The sequence below is a fragment of the Caretta caretta genome, chromosome 13 (genome assembly GCF_965140235.1).
Source record: "Caretta caretta isolate rCarCar2 chromosome 13, rCarCar1.hap1, whole genome shotgun sequence".
NCBI classification, from domain to species: Eukaryota; Metazoa; Chordata; order Testudines; family Cheloniidae; genus Caretta; species Caretta caretta.
Genome location: NC_134218.1, coordinates 17119948 through 17146404, shown reverse-complemented (window position 1 = coordinate 17146404; position 26457 = coordinate 17119948). Strand labels below are relative to the sequence as shown.

At 44.1% G+C, this 26457-nt stretch overlaps 2 protein-coding genes and 1 long non-coding RNA gene across 4 annotated transcripts in view; 2 read left to right on the top strand and 1 right to left on the bottom strand.

Moving 5' to 3' along the window:
* Positions 1-5992, bottom strand: part of B4GALT5 (beta-1,4-galactosyltransferase 5) — an 80648-nt gene extending 74656 nt beyond the window's left edge. Inside the window, exon 1 of the mRNA XM_075118771.1 lies at positions 5947-5992. Within this exon, the coding sequence (XP_074974872.1) occupies positions 5947-5977 (31 nt within the window). The 5' untranslated portion in view covers positions 5978-5992. The remainder of the gene's footprint in view (positions 1-5946) is intronic.
* LOC125622148 (uncharacterized) lies at positions 341-23342 on the top strand. Its single transcript, XR_007352659.2, has 4 exons — positions 341-514; positions 3666-3872; positions 15431-15569; positions 20210-23342. It is a non-coding gene; the product is annotated as an uncharacterized LOC125622148 (long non-coding RNA).
* A 958-nt stretch (positions 23343-24300) lies between these two features.
* Positions 24301-26457, top strand: part of SLC9A8 (solute carrier family 9 member A8) — a 44248-nt gene continuing 42091 nt past the window's right edge. The window contains exons 1-2 of one of the 2 annotated variants that reach the window (XM_048819803.2): positions 24301-24515; positions 25770-25948. In XM_048819803.2, coding sequence (XP_048675760.2) covers positions 24322-24515; positions 25770-25948 — 373 coding nt within the window. In that variant the 5' untranslated portion in view covers positions 24301-24321. Of the gene's footprint in view, positions 24516-24640; positions 25045-25769; positions 25949-26457 lie in introns of those variants that run through there. The other variant, XM_048819804.2, reaches the window with a different exon arrangement.

Sequence of the window (26457 nt, the reverse complement as noted above, 5' to 3'; positions counted from 1 at the left end):
TGTAAGAATAGCAAAACGTTTAAGTGTAGGCAAGCCTTTATTCAGTCCTGATCTCAGGTGGAGTTCCTGGGGTGACAGGAATACAAATAAATAAAAAATAAATAAAAATAATTATATTTAGTCTGGAGACTTCCACACTAAGAATAACCCTATGAGTCACAAACTAATCTGTAAATTGACAATAATAATCTTTACCATTCCTTTGAGAAACTTGGTTGGAAGGTATAATATAAATTGAAAGTATTTACTGATTGTAATTATGTCTCTTGCCCCTCTCAATGTTTATGACTCAGTGCTGCTAAGACCCCATCAGTGATATAGGCCTGTCCTGCAGTGCTGCTGTTCCTCCACTTTGCTCTGTCTTTCTCTGCTCTTACACTGCACATAATAGGAGGAGCAGTGGTGCAAGGCTGTTCAGCAAGTGCTTATGAAGGACAGCCACCAGCAGCACACTCAAAATACTCTAAGGAGAGGGGGCAGCACTCCATGAAGAGGGGGAGAAGCACATTACAAGGTACACAGTGCCCTTAATCTGTTCCTTTTATTTTGTTGCTTGATGGATGGAAAGGGGAAGGCAGAAAGCAGGAGTGTTCTGGTGATACGGAAATGAGAAGGAAAGGTGAAGAGCAAGTGCAGAGAGGGGGACAGAAAAGGGGTTTGGAGGAATGGAGAAGGAGGAAGGCAGAGAGATGAGGGAGTTTCACCTAGGTGAAGCAGAGAGGATACGAATTTTAATGTCCAGTGAGCAAGACATCCTGCTGGCAGCCCTGCCTCCCTCTCCTACGCTCTGCTGCTCCCACTCAATTCCTCTTGCACTGTGATTTCCCCTTCTTCAGCTCTGCATCTTTTGGGGCAATAGTAGGACATTTCCTGCTATTTAGCAGAGCTTGGAGAATTGTCAGCTAGAAAGAGCTGACATCTCAGAGGTGGTGAATGCTGGAGGAAATGGGGAAAGGCTAGGACTTCAGGGTCCAAGGAGAAGGGCCCTTTGTTTCTTTTCTCTTCCTCAGATACCTCTGCAGTGGTTCTCCAACTGTGGGTTGTGACCCCAAAGTGGGTTGTGACCCCATTTTAATGGGGTTGTCAAGGCTGGCTTAGACTTGATGGGGCCCGGGCATGAAGCCCGAGCCCCACCGCCTGGGCTGAATCCGAATCACGAGGGCTTCAGCTTCCGCCCCACCCACCCAGGGCAGTGGGGCTCAGGTGGGCTCAAGCTTCGGTCCCCCTTCTGGGGTCATATAGTAATTTTTGTTGTCCGAAGGAAGTCATGGTGCAATGAAGTTTGAGAAACCCTACTTTACGGGGAGCTGCTACGCTTGTCTCTCATCTTGCACCTGTGTCTGTTCCAGGCCAGCTTAGCAATCTTATGTCTGCCAGGTAGGTGCAGATTCTGCAGGTAGCCCTGGGTAGCCTCATCTTCTGCAGGAAGTCCTGATGTCTTTTTTCAATTGGATCACTGCCTGCCGAAACAGATGCTGTCTGTCCTTATCAAAATAAATAGCATCCCTGCTTAATAGCCTTGTTTGATTGTAAAAACAACATGCCACAAGGACTTTTCGTTGTTTTTGCTGATACAGACTAACACGGCTACCACTCTGAAACTTGTCTGATTGTGTGCACCTAGCCCACAGTGGATGGGGTACCAGCTAGTTTGGTGGTAACAGCCCTGAACAAACAGCCCTTAATGTACTCTATTGTGTCAGTAAACACACAGGTTTAATGATAAACTGGTGAATGTAGAGTGCAAATCCAGAACAGATTGACATTTTGGAGCATGAGGAAGCAGCTAGCAGCATAGAACTATACAGAGGTGAACTCGGCACAATATTCCCACATGTTGCCTCCCGTAAAATGTGTAAGAAAGTGCAATCATTTATGAATAAAAGACAATGCAATGAAAGGGATAACAAATTTGCCTTTTGACTTTGTCAGTCAGTTCCACAAACTGCATACAAATATATTGACTTGTTACAGTCCGATCTGAAGGGTGTATAATTGAGGCTGTAGACTGCATGTACAGGGATAGAAAAGATAAGGAACAAAAATAAAGTTTGTAGACAACATAGACAAGAGTTAGGGGCACAATTTTCAAAACTGCACCTACACAATTGCTCATGAAAAAGTGTGAGCGTGACCAAACATGGGACTTCTGCAGTTTTTTACTCTGTTGTGCTAAATGCAGGCAAATGACAGTTTAGATTTCTCACTGGATGTTTACCTGCACAGTAACCATCACTATATGCACACAACTGCAACAACTGCCAATGCAGATTAGTCATGCAATTGTGCAAGCATATTTTTTCATGGGTAATTCTTAGAATTTGGAGCTAAAAATTTGAAAGCCAAATTGCGATACAGTAACTCTGCTAACTCATGTGAAAACTACAAACTGCTTTAGCTTCACTAGAATTTGACCTCAAGTAAGTTACCTCAAGTAAGCAACATTAAGTTAAGAACACACCTTTTTTTCCTAATAAAGACAAGGACATTGAGGAGAATCTGACACCATGTGAAGTTTTATAAAAGTCAGTTGGGACTATTTGCAAAGTAAGATGCTACCAAACATGAGTAAGGATAGTATAGTGTGGCCATAAAGAAATAGAAGAAAAAAGGTAGAATTCTCAGAGCACTCCTTCGCCCCTGTAAAAAAATTAACAGCACTTTTTGGAAGTACTCATTAAATGACAGTCCAATCTCTGATCAGCTGGAAATTTATCAAAGTCTGCCTCTGACTGTTTCTACAGACCCCTAGCATGGAACTGGTACCCAGATTAGGGGGATGATATTTGTTCTGCCAGCTTCTACAAATTACAGAATGGTGCCAGGACATTAAAAGTCCAGCTATCATTTTATGAGTTTTACCAGTATCTTTGTAGAGCCTGGCACTTTCAATTCAGGTGTCAAAGAGGAGACTAACTAGTGGTCCAATCCTGTGCGTGTAGAGAGCACTTCCCCTGTAAGGCTGGTGTTGGTCAGTATCTCTCAGCATCAGACCCTTTGTTATTCAGTACTAGTTAGTTTGCACTTTCATTTTCCCTGCAGTTCTTCCTATGTTCGCTCTCAAACATTGTATTTAAGAGATATGGTAGGTGATAATAGCTGTGCCATGCAGGGAGTGACTGAGAGTTACAGCTGATCACTTTATTTTGCAACCTCAGTCAAAAAAACTTAATGATTTTTTCCCATTTTTCAAATACTCAGTTTTGCAACATATAGGTCTGATCATGCTCCATTTAAAGTCAGTGGAAGTATTATAATTGGCTTCAGTAGCAGCAGGATTGGCTCATAAGGATATGTGTGTGGTAGCAATGTATACATTTTAAACCAACACAGCCACATATACACACAGTGCACAGCATAAATATATAGCATATGGCTCTTCATGCAGGACCATTGAAAAATAATTATTGATGCAGCCATGAATCTAACTTTACAAGTTTTATAAAAGACACAACAGGGTGTGTGCTTAATTTCATACTAAGATCACACCTAGGTAGCATGAGACTAAAGGCTGGGTATGGACTAGCACTTAGGTGTACTGCTAATTTATTTAATGTTGTTGTGTCTGGAGTAATAGTTAAGACACTGGAAGCACATAAGTATTTATTAAGATGTTTTAATAATTCAACAGCAAGAACATCAGAGTTGAAATGTTCTCTTTGCAGGAGGAACTGGTTCAGACCTGTTTTCTGACTACTCCACCTGCTAAGCTTTCTACCGAGACTATTAAGGCCCTGATCCTGATGGAATTTATGCACGTGCTTAATTTCAGGAATGTGAGCCATCCCACTGAAGTCAATGGGATTAGTCACATGTATAAATTTAAGGTGCCTTTGAAAGATCAGGACTGACATCAACAGAAGAGAGACAAGGTGGGTGAGGTAATATCTTTTACTGTACCAACTTGTGTAGGTGAAAGAGACAAGCTTTCAAGCTATGCAGAACTCTTCTTCAGGTCTGGCAGAAATGGGCATTGGTTAATTGATGACTCTTATACCATGTACTTCCCAAGGAGTGTCGGAGAGCTGGCTTTTTCTGAGTTGCCACGGGTGTCACATTCCACCCCCTCCCCCCCCCCCCAGACGACAATACTAGTCAAAATGTTTTGAAAGAGACACATTTTCACCTTGAAGTAATTAGCTGTGGTGATGAAGTGATCATCATCACATCTGATGAAGTGAGCTGTGGCTCACGAAAGCTCATGCTCAAATAAATTGGTTAGTCTCTAAGGTGCCACAAGTACTCCTTTTCTTTTTGCGAATACAGACTAACACGGCTGTTCCTCTGATAGCTGTGGAATGATAGGTCAAAATATTAAGAGTTTGTTGCTGACCTTTTCAAAAGGTTGAGGTGCTTTCTCTGATTATGTCTACACAGCAAAAAACAAAATAAAAACAAAAACAAAAACAAAAAACCTGAGGCAGCGAGTCTACAGACTTGGGCTCAAACTATGGCACTAAAAGAGCTGTGTAGACATTCAGGCTTGGGCTCTGAAATCCACCTACCTTCTTGGGCTTCAGAGCCTGAGCTCGAATGTCTACACGGCTATTTTTTGGCATCTGCAGACCTGGACTCTAAGACTCACTGAGGCAGGGTTTTTTTTTGCTGTGAAAACATATCAGTACTGCCTGTCTCTGATGGTGTTAGCCCCTCTCTGGATACTGCTAATTTATCCCTACAAGAGATGACTTACCCTGAAGCTCATAAAAATGCCTCAGAGGAGCAAAATCTCTTGTCTGTGGACTGCATCAGATTGTACCAGATGGCAGGTATTTTCAAACATTTTCCAAGGGAAAACACTCCAGGCTCTCCTAGATAGTGGATAAAGGAAATCCAGTGGTTATAGTTTATTTGGATTTTCAAAAAGCATTTGACAAAGTCCCTCACAAGAAGCTATTAAATAACGAAGTGGTCATGGCATGAGAAGTAATGTACTGTCATGGATTTGAAATTGGCTAATAGAAAAAGAAAGATTAGGAAAAATGGTCAATTTTCAACATGGCAAAAGCTTAACAGTGGAGTGCTAGATGTTTCTGTACTAGGAGTAGTATTGTTTAATATATTTATTAATGATCTCTGAAAGGGGGTGTAGCGGGGTGATTACCCACTCCAGCCCTGGGAGAGAGCTGGGGCTGTGGGGAAAAGTCCAGGCTGATTAAGGGAGCAGCTGCAGCTGTGGCCAGTTCAGTCAGGCCCAGCTAGCCCATATAAGAGGCTGTGAGGGAGAAGGGCCTAGCTGTAAGGTACTGAGCAGGACACCTAGATTGGAGCAGGGCTGGGGAAGGGCCAGAGGAGCTGAGAGCTCCAGCCTGGAAAGCCTCAGGCTGTAGGCTGAATAGGTGCAGGGGGACAGCCCATGGGTATGCAGAGGCAGCAGGTCCAAAACCCCCTTGCCTGTGATGAGTGGCGTATACACTGCAGTCAGCCCCTGATATAAGGGGCTAAGTGGGGAGTGGCAGTAGCCCAGACTGAGGTGAGGTGGGGTTAGAGGGTGGGGTCTCCCCTGGGTGGGGAGACCCAGAACTTGAGAGTTTGGGGGTACTGCTGGGGGGGGGTGGCACCCCAGGGAAAGGAGCTCTGGGTCCTGAGAGGGACATGGGGGCTGGCGGTAAGGTGGCCTGCAGAGGGCGCTCCAGTGGCTGGGCAAGTTAATTCCCGATGACTACCAGCAGGAGGTGCTGCTGGGTAAATCTGAACCTTTACAGGGGGTGAACAGTAAGGTGGCAAAAACTACAAGTGACACAAAATTCCTTAGGATAGTGAAGCCTATGAAAGATTGTGAGGAACTTCAGAGGGACCTCACACAGCTAGGTGAATAGGCAACACAGTGGTAGACAACATTCAGGCCTGGTCTGCACTGGTGGGGGTGAGGGGGATCGACTTAAGTTATGCAACTTCAGCTCCATGAATAACATAGCTGAAGTCCACATACTTAGATCCACTTACTGCAGTAGGTCGACAGCTGATGCTCCTCCATCGACTCTGCCTGTGCCTCTCGCTCCAGTGGCATACCAGAGTTGACAGGCGAGCACTCGACAGTTGATTTATCGCATCTTCACTAGACGTGATAAATTGACCCTCCGCTGGATTGATCGCTTCGGAGGTAAGTGTAGACAATCCCTCAGTGTTGAATCATGTAAGTCAATGTACACTGGAAGGAAAAAATTTGGACAACTCAGATTGCTGCTGGATTTTAAATTAACAACTTGGAATAAGACCAGAGGTGAAATTCTGGCGCCATTGAACTCAATGGCAAAACTCCCATTTACTGGTAATTTCAGGATTTCACCATACCCTGTAAGTATGACTAGCTTAATGGAAACCTCTGCTTGGTAAGCAGTGGAAGTCAAAACTAGCAAAGTGTTGGAGTGTATAAAAAATGTGATTGAAAAATAATCGTGTCAATATTAAAATGCCATTATATAAATCAATTATATGCCCTCACCTAGAATGTTCCATTCCTGTCAACCTAGCTAAATATATATGCACATATATAGCAAAAAATAGAAATGGTCCAAAGATAGGCAATAGAAACTGTCAGAGACATGAAAAGATTGGAACTCTTTAGTTTAAAGAGGAGATGAATAAGAGGGGACACGATAGAGGTAAACAATATAATGAATTGAATAGACCTAATAAATCAGGCACTCCTATTTACCTTCTCATAATATATGACGACCAAGAGGCTATTCCGGGGGAATAAGTTAATTTGTGGAGCTCTTAGTTTCAAAGAGCTTCGTAGGATTTAAAAGAAGATTAGACATTTGTATGGATAATGAGAATATTCACTGTTACATTAGACAAGATTTTTTTTAAAAAATATGGGATATAAGTCCTTCATGGCACAGATTACACACTAACTTCTATAGCTGTCTATTAAGAGGCTCTTAACATCTTTCTCTGAAGCACCTGGTTTTGGCTAGTGATAGAGAGAGGTTTAGACTAAATGTACCACTGGTCTGATCTGATATGGTAATTCCTATATTTCAATAAGTTTTTCACTCCCGTCCACAGTTGAACTCTGATTTATTCTATTAATATACTCCTACTTCTCAGGAGCAAAGTATAGACATTTCCTTCCTTGGCTATGATTATAGGAAAGTGGTTTTATTTAATTGGAAAGGCAAATAACTAGACTCTGTGGACACTCATGTCTTGTCCCTGTGAGATCATTCACCTCTGAAGTAAGGCGTTAAATACAGGCTAGTGGGGGAAATATTTGTGGCTAGTCTCTAAGGTGCCACAGGTACTCCTTTTCTTCATGAGGCACAGAGATGTTAAGTGACTTGCCCGTAGCCACAGAGGGGGTCACTGTCAGCACTGGGATTAGAGAACAGGTGTTTCTTGTTCTCAGTGCTGGGCTCACTCCAACAGGCCATGCTATCTCTGTATGGGCTAGTACTGCATTTGCTATGAATTGTAGTACACAATTATAACCCAACCCTATGGGTTTCAAACAGAGCAGGATTAGGCCCAATAGCACACATTTATTTATGCAAATAAATCAAGCAGGATTTGGGCCAGGTAATGACCCACCCTTCTAGACAAAATAAACTCTGCCACTTTCCCCTCCTGCAAAAAATAGCCCCAGGGACTCGTGCATTATAAGTGACAGGACTCTGCCATATCAGCTTAAATGACAAAATCATTTTTGAGTAATAGTGGCATAAAAGAAACACCTGAACTCGGCAACTCATTGCTTTTGCTCTCCTGTGACTTGAAAACAAAGACTTGGATTATTATTATTTTTTCACATCAAGTTTTAAATCTTGAGTGTTTTTTATGGGCTAGCAACAAATGCTGAAATATGAGGTTTCTATCACAGAACTGGTAAAAAAAAAAAAAAACCTTAAAATACAGCAGTGCTAGTGGGCACTCTTATAATAAAAGAAAGTTCCTGTTTGGATACACATGAAATAGAAAAATTGAGTCCACATTCATCCGATGAAGTGGGCTGTAGCTCACGAAAGCTCATGCTCAAATAAATTGGTTAGTTTCTAAGGTGCCACAAGTACTTTTTTTTTTTTTTTACATTCATCCTGTTAATTAACTCCCCAAATGGGCCAGAATATTAAAAGGATTAAATGAATTTGTCATAAGAAATCTGAAGTCTTCCAAATATATAGGTGTCATTTATACAGCAACCACCTTGTCAGGCTTTAAGCAGAAGAATGTGCATAATAGATTTCAAGAATCAAGTACAAAAAATAAAGAGCTTAACTGCATCTGATAAGCTGTTGCTTACAGCATTAACCATATTAGCACAGAGAACTGTGTTCTACACAGAACCAGAGTTTAAGAACAATAGGCAGAAATATTTATTAGTATGCTCACTAAATCCAGAGCTCAGTTTGATCCAGCTACAATCAGACCATTTTTTGTCTGCTTTTCTACTAACATTACGCAGCTGTGTTGTGTCTGCATAAACACTTATAGCGGGGGGGGGGGGGGTGTTATTTGTGCGAATACAGGTAGCTGTTAATAATCAAGAGTATTCTCTGTTCACCTGGGGTCACCCAGTCAGAAGGCAGAAACCATATCATGTAACTTTGCAGGCCAGCCACCTAGCTCGAACAGTAAACTCTGAATACTCAGTAAGAATAGTTAGCAAAAAGCCAACAGGCTCAAACATGGTTCCTAAACTCTATTAATTAAATAACAAACAAACCATTAAGAAGGTCTAAATCTGCCAAATTAATTATTTCTAATGAACACTTCATACAGTTTTGCTCGTTGGTCATTTGTGTTTACAAGTTAGATCTACAAATACATTTGCATATTTGGGTGTAACACTGTCCTGGGATATTTTCTTAACATGTCTTGTACAAGAAGCACAATATCAGCTCTTAACAGATCACAATTAATTTAATTAAGTAGTTCAATTAAGTAACTATAAGACTTTCAAAAGCACTTTGGGCAGAGAAGATTTCAAATTATTCAGATGAACCCCCACTTTTTTTATACTTGGGGGGTTAATAAATATGCATTAGCATATGCATTAGATATTTCATTTTCCAGGCGTTCTGATGTTGACCTACAGAGATGGATTTAGCTGCAAAACTCTAATCTGGTGGGTTTGGATTTGGGATGCTCAGTTAGCCCTGAAGTCAATGTAGTTACACCTGTGGAAAACTGGTGCAATATAGGGAACCATTAAAGTTTTGGAGTATGATCTGGAGTTTGGTTTGAGCCTGAGCCCATCTCTGCTGGTAAGTCTCCCACATTTGGCAGCTGCCTTCCTCCCACACTGGACTGTAGGTGAGTTCCTGCATCTTTAAGCACGGGGAAGGAGATGGTGCTAACATGCAAAAGAAAGGAACAATAGTCTATAGCTGACGGGGTCTCTTACACTCTCTCACTAAGGTCACCAGAACCTCTCATAAGAACACAAAACTGGGTGACTATCTGTTGGACAATCAAAGGAGCTACATCATTCCTATGGACCCCAAATCAGAATTCAACATATTTTATACTAATACATTTTATTAAAGTACTAATTTTAAATGCTAAATGTTAATTTATTAACTTGAGATCATGGGCGGAGACATTACGTAACCTTTTGACCATTGGCTACTGTGCTATCATGCATTGCAGCTAAACCAATCCGGGGATGTGGGACTGCCTACCCCTTCACTTTCCCCTGCCCATGGAAAATCCATGTATTCCATTGTAATCAATTGATTGACAGTGTCTCTGAGCCTAATAAGCGAGGTGACACACCATCAGCGCTGTACGTAATAAACTCCTGTTCTTGACCTCTACACGGTGTGGATTTATGTCCTTCATTAGGAGGGAAGAATCCCATGCACTGCTGCAGTCTAGGGACCGAATGGCTAGGTAGCAGTTCTGCAGAAAAGGACCTAGGAGTTACGGTGGACGAGAAGCTGGATATGAGTCAACAGTGTGGCCTTGTTGCCAAGAAGGCCAACGGCATTTTGGGCTGTATAAGTAGGAGCATTGCCAGCAGATCGAAGGACGTGATCGTTCCCCTCTATTCGCCATTGGTGAGGCCTCATCTGGAGTACTGTGTCCAGTTTTGGGTCCCACATTACAAGAAGGATGTGGAAAAATTGGAAAATGTCCAACGGAGGGCAACAAAAATTATTAGGGGTCTGGAACACATGACTTATGAGAAGAGGCTGAGGGAACTGGGATTGTTTAGTCTGCAGAAGAGAAGAATGAGGGGGGATTTGATTGCTGCTTTCAACTACCTGAAAGGGGGTTCCAAAGAGGATGGATCTAGACTGTTCTCAGTGGTAGCAGATGATAGAACAAGGAGCAACGGTCTCAAGTTGCAGTGGGGGAGGTTTAGGTGGATATTAGGAAAAACTTTTTCACTAGGTAGGTGGTGGAAACACTGGAATGCGTTGCCTAAGGAGGTGGTGGAATCTCCTTCCTTAGAAGTTTTTAAGGCCCGGCTTGACAAAGCCCTGGCAGGGATGATTTAGTTGGGGATTGGTCCTGCTTTTGAGCAGGGGGTTGGACTAGATGACCTCCTGAGGTCCCTTCCAACCCTGATATTCTATGAATGTTAGAACCAAAAGGAAAGGGATAGATAATACGACAGTAAATATCATAATGCAACTATTTAAAGCCATGGTATGCCCAAACCTTCAATACTTTGTGCAGTTCCGGTTGCCCTGTCTCAAAAAAGATATATTAGAATTGGAAAAGGTACACAGAAGAGCAACAAAATGATTAGGGGTATAGAACTAATTCTGTATGAGGAGAGATTAAAAAAACTAGGACTGTTCTGCTTGGAAAATATATGACTAAGGGGGATATGATAGATGTCTATAAAATCATGAATGGTGGAGAGAAAGTGAATAAGGAAGTGTTATTTACTCCTTCACATGACACACAAACCAGGGCTCACCAATGAAATTAAAAGACAGCAGGTTGAAAACAAACAAAAGGAAAAGGAGTACTTGTGGCACCTTAGAGACTAACAAATCCGATGAAGTGAGCTGTAGCTCACGAAAGTTTATGCTCAAATAAATTTGTTAGTCTCTAAGGTGCCACAATTACTCCTTTTCTTTTTGCGAATACAGACTAAAACGGCTGCTACTCTGAAACAAAAGGAAGTATTTCTTCACACAATGCACAGTCATCCCGTTTAACTCATTGCCAGAGGATGTTGTAAAGACCAAAAGTATAATTGCGTTCAAAAAATAATTTAGATAAGTTCATGGAGAATAGTTTCATCAGTGGCTATTAGCTAAGATGGTCAGGGATGCAACCCCATGTTCTGGGCATTCTAATCCTCTGACTGCCAGATGCTTGGACTGGACAACAGGGGATGGATCACTCAATGATTGTCTTGGCCTGTTCGTTACTTCTGAAGCATCTGGCACCAGCCACTGTTAAAAGACAGGATACTGGGCTAGATGGAACATTGGACTGACCCAGTATGGCCGTTCTTATGCTCTTAAGTTGAGAACTGAAGCTCCAGCCTGGGGACACAACTTCAAAGTGTTGTCTACACAGCTATTTTTAGAGCATTAGCGTGAGCCCCACAAGCCAGAGTCTTTCGACTGGGCTAGGAGGCTCACTGCCATGGACTGTGAAGATATACACAATGGGTCCTAAACATGGGTTTAAGAGCTTTGTTGAATTGGGGCTTTAGTGGAAGCATAGCACTGTCTACACACAGCTATAATCTGATGCTGACACAAGCCAAGCATCGCTGCTGTGGGCTGTGTAGACATACCCATTGACTTTAGTGGGATTTAAATGCTTTGCTTTGATGAATTAGCAATTAAGAGTGCTGATTATCCCCAATGTGGACTACTGCAAACCTAAAGTCTGGTCTACACTAAAATCTAGGTGAAAAATCCATACCCCTGAATGACATACTTAAGCCAACCTAACTCCTGGTCTAGACAGCACTAAGTCAGTGGAAGAATTCTGTCAACCTAGCCACTGTGTCTCAGGAAGGTGTATTACCTATGCTGATGGGAGAACCCCTCCCATCGATGTAGGTAGTATCTACACTGAAGTACCACTGGGGCACAGCTGCAGTGCTGAGAAGGAGCCAGAATTTACCAATGTGCATAGCCAAAGAGCCACAGTAATATGTCGGCAGCACCCCCATCAGCTCCCCCAACCCTGCTCCCAGTGCTTCCCACCCACCAGCAGCCCTCCCCACACCTCCCAATCAGCTGTTTCCGGGCATGAAGGAGGCTCTGGGGGGTGGGGTGGGGAGAAGGAGGAGTAAGGGCTTGGCAGGCTCAGGGGAGGGCACAGGAAGGGGTGGAGTGGGGGCAGGGCCTGGGGCAGAGCAGTGAGCATCCCTCGGTGCATTGGAAAGTGGGGCCTGTAGCTCCAGCCCCGGAGTCGGTGCCTATACAAGGAGCCGCATATTAACTTCTGAAGAGTCGCATGTGGCTCCGGAGACACAGGTTGGCCACCCCTGCCCGACAGCATTTCTGGCGTAGAAAAGCCGTAAGGGTAATTTTTTGGTTCTCTCTTCTACCTTTAATTCCTATCTATTCCCAGCATCAAGTACCATTTGCATTTTTACTTTTTTCCAAAAGGGAGATTTTACCTCCTCTTTCTATATTTAGTTTATTACAAGTGAATCCTGCTTATTTTCCTCCTTTGCTCAGTATTGTTCATATTAGCAGGGGCAGAGGAGGGTTTTTTTTTTTTTTTTTTTGCTGTTCTATAAATATCAAATTCCAAAATCTTTGCAGGAGAAAGCATAACAGAGTGGAAAAGGTGATGTTAAGCTAGAGAGGTCTTTGCCCTGCTCTGAACACAGCTGCTACGGTTGCTTGTATTTGAAATGATTTTTACCTCATCTGGAGAACTATGGTTCAAAACCCAGAGTTATTGTCGCTAATGATTTACTTGGCTGCACTCAGGTTTTGCTGACATACTGTGTAATATTTTTTGCATGGAAGTGTCACTATGAGGGAAGTTAATTGCTTTTAATGTGGATGGTGATGAGAATGTTTTCAAAAAGCTATTTGCATACATTTTCTAGAACATAAAATGTGTAACTCCATCCAAGGCTGCATGCTCAGGCAGACTAAGATTGTTCTAATGGATTAGTCAGCTTCACATATCCATCAGAAAAAATAACCACCAGAAATTTCCCAGCATGAAACATAACTAAAACCAGACCCATTCAGTTTGGATGTAGGGTTACATGTAACAAATAAAATACTTACTCAGACTACCAAGCCATAAACAATATATATGATATTGTAACAAACCATTAGCGACTTAGGGCTTCATAACCACCATTCTGAATTTTATAACAATGGAAATAGAACCCAGGTCCTCTTATTTCAAAAACATAGGATTCACGCACTTGAGTCCGAGAAACTTTATTAGTTAGTATATCAATATAGGGCCTGTGACACACAGCTAATCAGTTCTGATTCTTTCCAGCAGAGAGAGAGAGAGAGCATATACACTCTCACATTCCAGTTCATTGCAATGCTTTACAATCAAGCTACTACATAGATCCCATCTTTCTTGATGTTTATTGTTGAATATACTCCCCATGTTTATTAGTATGCAGATTTTACTACAAGGAGATTTTTAGTTCTGTGTTGTCTGATCCATGCAAACAACTCCCTTTTCCTTTAATAGAACTTTTATATGTGGCCCAAGGCAGTGGTGAACTGGAGCCGGTTCGCATGAACCGATTGTTAAATTTTGAAGCCGGTTTAGAACCGGTTGTTGAATACAAGGAACCAGACAGTGTGCTGTGAGGCAACTAGAAAGCTTTCGAATGCTGTAACAAGAAAACACTTAAGCACATGGTTAACTGGTTAACTTTAGGCAATTTTTACTCACCCGGCAGCGCTTCGGCGGTGTGTCCTTCACTCGTTCCGGGTCTTCGGCGGCAGGTCCTTCAGTACCGCTGAAGACCCAGAGCAAGTGAAGGACGTGCTGCCGAAGACCCAGAGCGAGTGAAGGAACCGGTTCTTTAGCTTTTAGCAGCTCATCACTGGCCCAAGGCCAGCATATCTTTCCAGTTGTCTTGGATATTTATACAGCACCGGCCACTGTATTCTGGCCTAATACTTTTTATTGAAACACTAAGAATCTCCCTGCCAAATTGCTAAGTTTTACAAAAACAGAAAACCTAATGCTTAGAAGCATCAGGTATTGATAGAGACAGGAGTCTGGACCACATGAACCTACCATGTGGTCTAATCTGGTATGATAATGATCTTACATTTATATAACATCTTCCTGTGCAAGGAGCTCAAGGCACCTTAAAACTGATTTGTTACTGAAATACAGTCAGCTCTTCAGGAACTTGCAAGATGTAAAGCACTTCCTGTGAAAGGCTAAGTACCCTCAATTCCAAATGAAGTCAATAGGGGTTGTGGATGTTTAGCCTATCTATCCACCTACCCATCTTATCCATTATGTTGCTCTTGTCACCATTGTATTTGACACCCTGTACTCAGAAGAACACACAGCAATAGTACAAAAGATGGGACAGGATATGTGGAATATCATTTGCCAATTAAAAACTCATTGGGAGTTTTAGAGAGGCAGAGTGTGATCATCCATATTGGAATTTGGTCAAGACACCATACCTAACATTCTGACAGTTATCACAAGTGCCATGTGATCTTGAATGGACACAAGGCACAGCAAGAACCAACAGCTGGAAGCTGAAGCCAGACAAATTCAAATTAAATTTATGCACACATTGTTAACAGTGATGATGATTAACCACTGGCACAAACTACCAAGGGAAGTGGTGGATTCTACATCTCTTGACGTTTTCAGATTAAGACAGAATGCCTTTCGGGAAGATATGCTTTAACCAATCACAAATTATATTTTAGTCCGATCCAAGCAGAAGTGAAAGTAAGCCAGTATGTACCGGCAGGGCCACTGATGAGGGGGGCCAAAAGGGGCAGGTTCCCCGGGGCCTGACAATTTAAAAGGGCCTGCGGCTCCCGGCAGCAGCCGGAGCCCCGGCTCTTTAAATCGCCGCCAGAGCCCCAGGGCTCCTGGCTGCCCCTACTGTTACCATGGGGCTCCGGAGGTGATTTAAAGGGCCCAGGGCTCCAGCCCTGTAAATCGCTGCCGGAGCCCCAGCGTACCGCTGGGTTGGTGGCAGGGAGCCCTGGGACCTTTAAATCGCTGCCGGGCCATGGTGAAGGGCTGGCTGGGGGAGTCTGGCCAAAGCCTCGCCCCTTCTGCCTGCCCCTTCTGGTTGAGCCCTCCACCTTGCTCAGGACCCCAGCCACCCTGTGGACCGATAAGTCCCTTAAGTTACTTTCACCCCTGGATCCAAGGTATTAAGCTCAATAAAAAGATAACTGGATGAGAGTTAACATGACATACCAGAGGTCAGACTAGATGATATAATGTAGTTATCAAACATCTGGGTTTTGCCAAACATGATTTTATTTTATTTTTTTTCGTCCTCCTCCTCCCTCCATCTGAGCAGGTATTTGAAAAGAATGGAAATGTTTGGAATTTTTCTGCTCCAGACATTGCAGCTCAGAAAGAGCCATCTTCATGCCCTGATTGATCCTGCATCCACAGCTGCCGGATTGCACCCGTGCCAACCCCGCCCAGCCCACCAGGTAAGCGGAGCTGCCAAATGCCTCTTGGCCAGGCTGTCTGCCCCACTGCGGGGCCTCAGAGTCTGGCCTGGAGGGGCGACAAAGCCAGGCCCCGGCTCCCCACCCTGGGGAGGGGGAGAAGCCCACAGGGAGGCATTAACTAGTGGGTTGGCGCTGCGTCCTGGGCCTGCGCCAGCTGCCCTACCACCGTGACAGGGTCTGTGACACTGTCCCCCACCTCAAGTGTGATGCCACAGGTATCCCCTCCAGCACCGCCTAAATACCCCCTTTCAGTACACTCACCCCTCCAGCACCCCCCAAATACCCCCTACCAGTACACACACACCCCTCCAGCACCCCCCAAATACCTCCTCTTAACACACATCCCTCCAGCATCCCCTAAATGCCCTCTCCCAGTACACACACCCCTCCATCACTGCCCAAATGTACCTCCTCTCCAGCTTCTCTTCCCTCCAGCAGTGTCCCTTGCTGAAATATGATAACCCTAATATAATGGTCCCTTCTGGCCTTAACATCTATGAATCTATAAGTGGTCACCTCCAAAGGTCATGGTGAGCCATTGGTTCAGTAACAATTCAAAAGGAAGAGCATGAGCACCACAGCTTGCATACCAAGGTGCATGGATTTTTATAGTCTTAACAGCTGCTGAATGTTGCTAAAGGCTAGAGTTCACTAAATACAGTGCCTTGTTACAATGTAAACTAGATTTTCCTTTCCAATGTGCAATTACAGGAATAAACTCTGAATGTTACTTTTATAGTACATGATCTGTGCTTAAACTATCAAGTTTACAAGGACATTTTAAGCTGACCAAACACATTTAAGTCTATGTCTTGGTGACACTGCAGATTTCTTAGGTTTGCAGTAACTTAAAACTAATAGTAATCCTGTGAAGCAGACGGGAATGAAACTTCTAACACCAGGCCAAATCCTGAGACTGACTCGGATTTTGCTCAGTCCTTTCTCTGACAAACTCCCATTGAAGTCAATGGAAGGCTGCCTCAGTAAAGACCCAGGGCCTGATTCTGCAGTCACTTACACTAGCTTCCCATAGACAGAATTCCATTGACTCCTAACTAGTTACTTCAGAGATGAGGGGTGAGATCAGAATCAGGCCCTGAGGCAGGAACTCAGGCTTTGGAACTCAGGAAGATCCCAACTGAGGGCTCATTTTTTACACTACAGAGGTGAAAACAAATGAGACTAGTTGACACCACTTCTCCCTCAGAAGAAAGGAATTCAAGGAGGATCCCCTCATCTGGCCAAGGAAATAGTCCTATAACTGGATAACCTCAACCCTTCCTCTTTCTTAAAAGTCCCCCATGAATGTATCACCTCTACACAATATCTCAGCTTTGGAATGCCTAGCTACATAGTTTCTATTCCATTTTAATTCATCATGTTTATTTGTTTCATTAAATCAACTGTGACCTATGATCAGGGCTGCTCTACCTATAGGCAAACTACGCAGCTAGCTAGGGTGGCAGATTCTGCATAGGGTGACACGGGCAGCTGGGCCAAACCTGAGTGGTGCTGCAACCCCATTTGCCAGGTCAGAATGCCACTCACTCAATTTTTGCCTGGTTGCCCACTGTCATGACAGAGGGGGAGCTTGACCAACCCTGAGTAAGTGGTGCTACAACCTGCAACTTGACCCCCCTCCCCCCTTGCATCCCTACCACAAGCACTGAACCATCAGAAGGCTCACTGCACCCCTCCTCCCCATCCCGAGCCCCTGGTAAGTCCAACCTCTGCAAATCTCTGTTCTAGAGAGCTGGAGGGGGTAGCATACTGAAATTTTGCCTAGGATGGCAGATTGTCATGAGTGGCCTCTGCCTATTGCTAGTGCTAAGCCTTTATCACTCTGGATTTCAATCTGTGTGTCCCTTAAATCTGCATGTTTCCCTCTATCTCAGCTCCAGAAAGCAAGAACCCTATTCTAGACCTTTATTTAGGGCAAGAAAGGCCACACAGTGTTGGGAAGTGATGTCTCTAAATGTAAAATAGGACCTGTGTGTAGCGTATTAGAAGTGATTTGTATGCCTAAGAAGCAGGACATTCTACTGGTGAAAGCTTCAGAGATGTGCCCTTGGGGAAAAAAGTCCTCTAATAAAAAAGGAATTGGGAGAGAGTGTGTGGTTTAGTAGTTAGAGCAAGAGTCAACACACTGAGGTTCTTATTCCTAGCTCTGCCACTGACTTGCTGTGTCACCGTGACATAAGTGACCTAACCCCATTTTATCCATTAGTAACAATGCTCAACTAGCAGAGGCAGTGTGGTCCAGTGGATGTGGCGCTGGCCTGGGAGGCAGAAAACCTGGGTTCTATACACTGGCTGTAGAGTATCTGGCACAATGGAGCTTTCACCATTGAGTGGGGCTCCTAGGTTCTACTGCATTATAAGTATATACTTTATTATTATTAATAGTTGGTATTTACAATGGAGACTGAGGAAATGAGCCTGTGAAATCCCTTAGTGGGTCAATTAGACCTGCACTCCAACTGAAGATGGGAAAAGCTGCTGAAGACATGGATTATGCAGCATTCCATCAGCCAACTACCAATAAACTCTTCCCTATACTATCCCCTTTTTAATTAATGTGCCTCAACCCTGACCATGGTCAGAGGGAAGTTCACACTGCATGGCCCACTGTCCTTGGCCATTCTGCTGAGCCTGCCAGCAAGGGAGTGATATGACAGTATCCCTGAACAATGTCCCCTCCCTTTTGGGCTGGGTCTGTGTCAGTTTCTTTATTTTTTTATGACTGATAACAGTCAAAGTGTTGACTCTGCCCAGCACTGCCCACAACCCATAAGGTGTGATTTATTTACATCTACAACTGTCCTGTATAAACTCAGAATTTATCACTTTAAAATATACAAATATTAAATGAAAAGCAAATACACCACTGGATTCCAAGGTACCTAAAAATTTCCAAGTAACTAATAAAAAGGGGGCAGGAGGGGTGCTATCTGCTGATGGCTCACACTCAGATCTTTCCAAATATATTTTATTAAGATTAAGACATATTAAGAAGATCTAAAAACAAATCTGTTATGTGAAGGGGTTGAAATAATTTTCAGTATTTTATCAGTCAGCCTGAGAGAATCCTCCCCATCTGCCCTAAAGCAAGTATTTTACATGGCTGTCTCTTCCTCTCCCTTTCAGTGGCATGCTTAGCCTTCCTCTCTATAATTAATACATATCCTGAGTTTGACAGCAAAGGTCATTCATCATCAGTCCACTCAGTGTACAATGAGTTCTCTCTCCTCAACTCCATTCTGAAGTGTAGAGGGTAAATAAAATAAGGGACCGCAAGCAGATGATCTTCTGACAAATAGGTAATTTCACAACAGTTTATTGGCATCCACTGTGTCTGGCATGGATCTGACAGCATTTGAGGAGCTGCTGTGAGCCTGATCCTGAGAAATGTTGAACACATCTTGGGGCACTGAGCACCTCTGAGATGAAGGCGTTATATCAACAGGATGGATGCTAGAGCACTGCTGGTATAATCCTTCTGTAAACTCACAAACATGCAAGCAAGGGACGTGGACCATCTTAGGTGCATTTAGGTTCTGATATTACATATCCTCTTTAGAGCACACAACTGAATTTGCCTGCGAAGTGGGCCTGCATCCCATTTTTCACATGCAGCTTCAACAGCCAGCCATTGTCCTGCATGTGCAAAAGTGGGCACCCAAAATCAGAAGCTGACTTGAGGTCAGCTAAAAATTTGATCCCTGTCTTATCTTCACTCAAAGAAAGTAATTCCTTTCACTTATTTTTTCCCATTGCAGAGCCAAGATACCATGGTAAAGAACATCTTATAAACATATTAGATAAAAAGGCCCAACTTCAGTTATTAGTTTCACTGATGTAAGCGTATTTCAGGTTCTTCTATAGCCCCCAATTACCACAATCTTTAATGTATTTATCTACACAACACCCTGTGAGGTAGAGAAGTACTATTTTCTCCATTCTACAGATGGAGAATTGAGCCATGAAAGACCAAGTGATTTGGCCAAGGTGACCTAGGAAGTTTGTGGCACAGCAGGAACTTGACCCCAGGTTTTCTAAGCCCAAGGCTGCTACCCTAACCACTGGACCATCCTTTCTTTCTTCAAGAGTAAATCTAAAGTAACTACTGACTGCAGCTAGTTACCTACACATTTACACTTGTATAACTGAGAAGAGAATTTGCTATAGACCTGAAGATTAATTATTTCTCCCAAGTTTCCCATACACGGGTAACATACAGTCAGTTACTCATGTGTGTCTGCTCTTAATTATAATCATAATTATTTATTTAGGCTACTCTGTATTATTTAAGAAATAAGATTATATACAATGATACCTACAGCCACAACATTTTGGATGAATTTTAAACAATTATGAAATTCCTGGAATCTTTTAAAAGAAACATTTCAACACACATTTGCCAGCAGATGCTCATTAGACACACATCAAAAAACCACAAACGAAAAGTCTGCAGAAAGTCTTCCTGCAAAAAATGATCAGTTTGTGTTGTGCTAGTGCTCTCAGACCATGAAGAGCCCATCTGTGCAATTATGCCAGCCTAGTATTTGGTTCAGTTACTGAGTGTCACTGACAGTAAGTTTGTTTTTTGTTTCCTTCAGTGATGTCTCTAGGTCAAAATGTCAAGCACTGTGGTATGTTCCGTCTATGAATCGAGGACAGGAAATGAGGATTGTTCCCACCATCGTCATGGAGCGTTATATAGTTTGTAACCCTATATGGTTTGAGTCCTGGCTGTCTGAGAGATGTACCAATGAAATCACCTGAGATAACTATGCTAGCAGGCTATAGATTTGAAGGCTGAGACTTGATTTCAACGGAGCTATAATAATTTACACTGCTCAAGTTCTGCCCTGGAAACTATAAACTCTCTGTATTTCCCTATCTCCATCTATGTCTCCTCAGTTCCCATACACAAACACCTATATGCCTCCCCTGGTTCTTTGTACCCCCTTCCAGGTCCATCTCCCTTGCCCACATTCCTTGCCCTTCTTTCCTATGCTCCTGGGGTCCCCTGCCCACATTGTAACCCTCTTTTCATTCCACATCAACACCCTGCCCTCCTCCAATGCATCGCCTCCTTCAGCTTCCTTCAGAGTCCACCCATACCAAGGCTGGGAGCATGGCTCCATGCCACCCTTCTATGTGTCTCCGATTCTCTATTCTCAGTCCAGGTCCCCCAACTTCCCTCCCCTTTATTCCCCTTCCCAAATTCTTGAACCAATACATTTCCTCTGGTTCCTTGCCCCACAATCCGTTCCCCACTTCTGCCCCAGCTGAGTCAAGCAGCTAGAGTTAAACTGACCTTCTATATTATAAACCGTTCTATTACTGGCCTTGAACTTTAGACACATTACAATCCCCTTTTTATTAAAGGCTCATCTCTTCAGCAAAGCCAACAAATAAATGTGGAGCTTCTAGATCAGTGGTTCTCAACCAGGGGTACATGTATCCCCTGGGAGTATGCAGAGGTCTTACGAGTGGGCGGGGGTACATCAACTCATCTAGATATTTGCCTAGTTTTACAACAGGCTATATAAAAAAACACTAGCGAAGTCAGTACAAACTAACATTTCATACCGACAATGACTTGTTTATACTGCTCTATATACTATAGACTGAAATGTAAGTACAATATTTATATTCCAATTTATGTATTTTATAATGATATGGTAAAAATGAGAAAGTAAGCAATTTTTCGGTAATAGTGGCTATGACACATTTGTATTTTTATGTCTGATATTTTAAGCAAGTAGTTTTTAAGTGAGGTAAAACTTTGGGGTATGCAAGACAAATCAGACTCCTGAAAGGGGTATAGTAGTCTGGAAAGGTTCAGAGCTACTGGACTAGATCACACCAGTCAGGAAATATAATAACCCTAAAAAAAGCATCATAAAAAAGTAAATTCCAGCTAAATCTTCAGACTACCATGGTTAGGCCCAAGACTCTGTCCTTTTGTGCCAGGCACAGCTCAGGTGGCAGGGAGGGGGAAGGGGCACAAGTGGCTATAAGATACCTTTGTTCCACACCAATCCTAGGGCCACTGGATGACTGAAAGATGCTTTATGCTGGGCCAGCTGCCCATGGCTCCCAAGGACCATTCCAGCAGCTAAGGCACATCACCAGGGCACACAACAGCCCTACCCATGTCCCCTTTTCTCTGGGTATGCTTACTGCACAAGGTTCTGGGGTGGGTAGCATATGAACCCTTATGGTGTCTCTAACTCTTCCACTGATCGTATCCGTCAGCTTTAGAGAAGTATATTACCACATAGCCACCCAAAGTTGAATCTACAGGAAGAGTTGTGGCTGTTTATCTGACCAGAAAAAGACAGGAAGCTTGACATATCACAAACATGACCCTTCTATAAATTGCAAGCATGGTCCTAATATGGGGGAGGGAGGAATAGCAGCTCCTCCAGTTTTAACGTTTTTTTTTAAACACACCTACATTTTGATGCAAGTTAGCATAACATTCACAAACACATATACAAAGTGAGTATGTAAGTGTCTGCAAAAACCCTAACACATTACTATGTGCATAATGAATAATAATCCCAATTATTAAACTTGTGTTACAAGTTCAAAAGGGCCTCCAAAAATGCACCCAGAATATGCAGGCACATATGCCTGTATGCACAAATCCACTCATTTTCTTGAGGCACTCATATTGGAAAGTGACAGGTTCTTAGATTCCTTGCAGGGGCTGAAAAAAAGCCTTACAATGGAATAACATGGCTATCTATTTTAGTACTTACACTGTAGTATCTCACCTCCTTACAATCTTTAATGTATTTATCCTCACAACACCAAAGCACTATCATCTCTGTTTTACAGATGTAGAACTGTGGCACAGAGAAGCTAAATGACCCAGGTCACACAGGAAGTGTGTGGGAGAGCAGAGAACTGAAACTGCATTTCCCAAGTCCCAGGCTTATGCCCTTCCCATTCAGTTGTCCTTCCCCTTTCTTGGGGCACAATTTGGTGATATTTTTATGAGTTAAAGACATTTTCATCCAAGTATGTTTTGACACTGATTTTGAGACACAGCATTCTGATTCAGCTTGAGGGTAGTTTTATACAATACTATTTGGTGGCAGAATCTCCTTCCTTAGAGGTTTTTAAGGTCAGGCTTGACAAAGCCCTGGCTGGGATGATTTAACTGGGAATTGGTCCTGCTTCAAGCAGGGGGTTGGACTAGATGACCTTCTGGGGTCCCTTCCAACCCTGATATTCTATGATTCTATTTGGAGACAATTGCATTTTGGTTTAGCATCAGGATGAAAGAACCATTCTGACACAACATGAAGACATTTTGAAATAATGGATTATCACACGTCAGTGACCGAATCATAGAAGATGAGGGTTGGAAGAGACCTCAGGAGGTCATCTAGTCCAACCCCCTGCTCAAAGCAGGGGCAACCCCAACTAAATCATCCCAGCCAGGGCTTTGTCAAGCCCAGATAACATCGAGATAATTTCAGTGGTGCTTCCGAACCAATCACTACATCAAAATGTCACCATGATCAGTCAAAAATGAGACATGGCCACGCTTCTAGCCACATGGCGTTTCGGAATCGTTGAATCGGGTCACAGCATAAGAAGACCTGCCAAGGCAGAAATGTCTTTTTAGGCAGCAGCACTACCTGTAGATGTGGTGTGAGGGCACAGCACGCTGGCCCGGCTGCACCACCACACCGTCAGCTGACGCGGCGCTGCTTGCCAGCACTTGCAATTGTAGGGTGAGGCTGAAGAGACTGAATGCGTTCTTCCAGCCCCAGCTGTGCGGTTACACCACGAGCTCGACTCCCATGTAGAAGGGTGACGTTAGAGACCCCAGGGAATGGCCACTAGTTAAGTTGAGGGGATGGAAGGCCATAAGGGTCGAGGAGGTCTCCCTGCTGAAGACCTAAGGGCTTCTTCTCAACCCCCCTTAATAGAATTCAGGCCTGGCTGGTTTGAGTAAGCTCTTTCGCTCTTAAAACAATGTTGCAGTTATAAATAATGCTTTATAGTATAAAGTTTGCTAACGCCAAGTTAAAAATAACAAAAAAACCAGCTACAAGGCCAAACAAAATGTGCTAGTTGTTTAAGTTGCTAAAAATGCTTGTTAAAAATTGCAAAAAATAAATATTATTATAACCCATATAAAAAAACCAAAGTATTTATATAAAGTTTTAATTAGCTAATATATAGTGCAGTAGCATTAAAAAATATAAAAATGTACATAATGACCTGCCCTAGTGTGCAAAATTTAAAATTCTATTCTCCCTGTACCTTGTTTGCAGCGGCAAATAAACTTTTCTGCTTCTCCACCCCGTTGTAATTACTAAGTAACGCACACCCAGTAACAAACCCCTGCTGCTGTTCGCCTCTGGCACTGAGTGCCGGCAACAGTCAGGTCCGTCCCCCTCCCCCCTCGGCGGCTGTGGAGCATGGCTCGAAACCGCGGCGCGGCTGCACTCACGCGCCACGCACTGGGCGGCAATAACAGTCACCGCAGGGGCTGTTGTGAAAGCTCGGGATTCCCGGGCGGGGGGGGAGGGTGTGACACTAGCGATGCGATGACACAGCGCGATGCCATGGCAACCGCGTGAGGACACACCGCGCTGGGACGGCCAGTTCCCACTCGTCACGTGACACCACCCCCGGGTGACGTGAGCTGTTCCTGTACCTTTTCCGCCTCCGTTAAAGCTCACCTCATCGCCTACGCATGTCCCCTCGCCCCGCCCTCTCTCTCACCACAGGGTTGCCTAGAGCGCCGCCGCCGGCAGAACCCGGAAGCAGGAGGCGGCCTGCGCAGCCGCTCCCGGCCCTGAGCGCTGTGGAGGCCTCCGGAGGAAGGGGCGGGGCGGCGCGGGGCGGCGCGGGCCGGGGCGGGGCGAGCGGCACGATGGCGGAAGTGGAGTGAGTTGATTCTCTTTAGGGCGCTGCGGGACGAAGGGAGAGTTTGCAGGGCGGGGGTGGGGGACCTGGTCCTCTCCCCAGCGGGGCCACCCTCTAGAGGGGGCGGGAGGCCGAGCCCCTCATTTCAGGCCGGGGGCTCTCGCTGTGAGGGAGGGGCAAGGACAGGGGTAGCCACCCCTCCCCCCAGCTTCATGCCCTGGCTTATCCAGTGAGTGCATAGCTGGCTGTGCCGCCCCGCCCCCCATGGGCCCGGCTGGGCCCCTTGTGAAACGGTGCCACCCGGTGCAGGAATCGCAAGGCCCTCTCCCCGTGAAATGGGTCTGCCCAGCGCAGCCGCTGCGGGCCCCCCGTGGAACGGGGCTGTCTGGTCCCGCTGCCACGTTTGTACAGGCCCAACGGGCCCCTGCCCAGCACACATGCACTGATGCACAAATTAACCCAGGGGCAACTCTGCGAGGCTCATCTGAACGGGCTGGGGCCTGCCCCTTCCCTTCCCGTGGGTTGTGAGTGAACCAGACCGCCCCGGTAGGTGTGTGTTTGTCTTACAGTTGAGATTTGGCCCGGTGCAAGCCCCGTGGATAGGACATGCATGGTCAAATGATGGTCAGGCAGAACTGGTGCATTGGGGTGTAGCAGAGGGGTTTATCTTTAAAGGCGGGAAGGCTTAAGTGCCATTAAGGGAATCGTAAGATACCAGTACTGGTGTGGATTGTGGGCATTTAAGGAGCATCCCAATTTTAACATGGTAACAAGGCAAAGAATGGTCATCAAATGTCCTGATGCAGTATTTAAAGTATAGGGGGAGGTTCCATCAAAATATTGCCACTTTGCCTGGTACAGTAGCGTGCAAATGCAAAGCCATGGCACCTCCATGGAGATGTCTTATTTGTATTACAGTAGATTTGTACCACTGGACAAACTAAACAAAATATGTCCCTGTCAACACTGCACACCTTCCATTCATCTGTGTGCTAAATCCCAGCTCCAATGCAAAGTATTCTTTGCACACAGTGAGTGAAAGAATTCAACAATAAATTATTCCATGAGCCTGAAATTCTAATACTTGCACATGCGCCCATTATTAGGGACCACTTCTTTAAGACAGCTGCACGTTATTATCATTAATTTTGTTTCCAAGGTAACTTGTTGGTGATGTTTTTAATCTTTCAGTAGTTTTGTGCTTTCCCTTGACTGACCTCCCCCACAATGTCGAGCTTTTGCTAAGTCTAATCATGTTCTGTATTGCCCTGACAGGTTCTCAAATGCTACCCATGAAGTCCTCAATGTCACCCTTCACACCACGCTGTCCGTTACTACTAAACTGGTGGCTCCTACACCTGCCAAACCTATCCTTCCAGTACAGACTGGAGTCCAAGCTCAGCAAGAGGAGCAATCTAGTGGCATGACTATATTCTTTAGTCTCCTTGTATTAGGTGAATGCTGAACTGAAAAATCTCTTATTGTTCGCTGTTGAGTTTGTGTTATGTCTGAAACATTTGTAAGATGAGCCCTGGGGATATAAAACTTTTTTAGTATGGTGCTGTATTTCTCCTGCAAACCATGAAGCCATGAACCATGAAAGTTTGTCATATAGACCCAGATTTTTAGAAAAGTTGGATATGCAATTATACGTTCAAAAAGGTGAGCTTGTGGAACTGAGTGACTGTATAATAAACTCCTAAAGGAACTAAGGACCCTCACAGACCTCATCACCTTCTGCACCAAGTGCAAGGCATGTTTCTTTGACCTTGTCTTTAGTATAAACACACAGCAGTGTGTGTGTCCTACCATAACAAATGCACAGTTTTTTCCTTGAGGAAAGGATGAGAGAACACGAGAGACATTAGTCACGTCGCTTAAAGCACTGCGGGAAGGCGCTCAACTATGGTGAAGAGTGCGGTGTAAGAACCTGTATAGAATTTCATGCACAGTTACCATAATT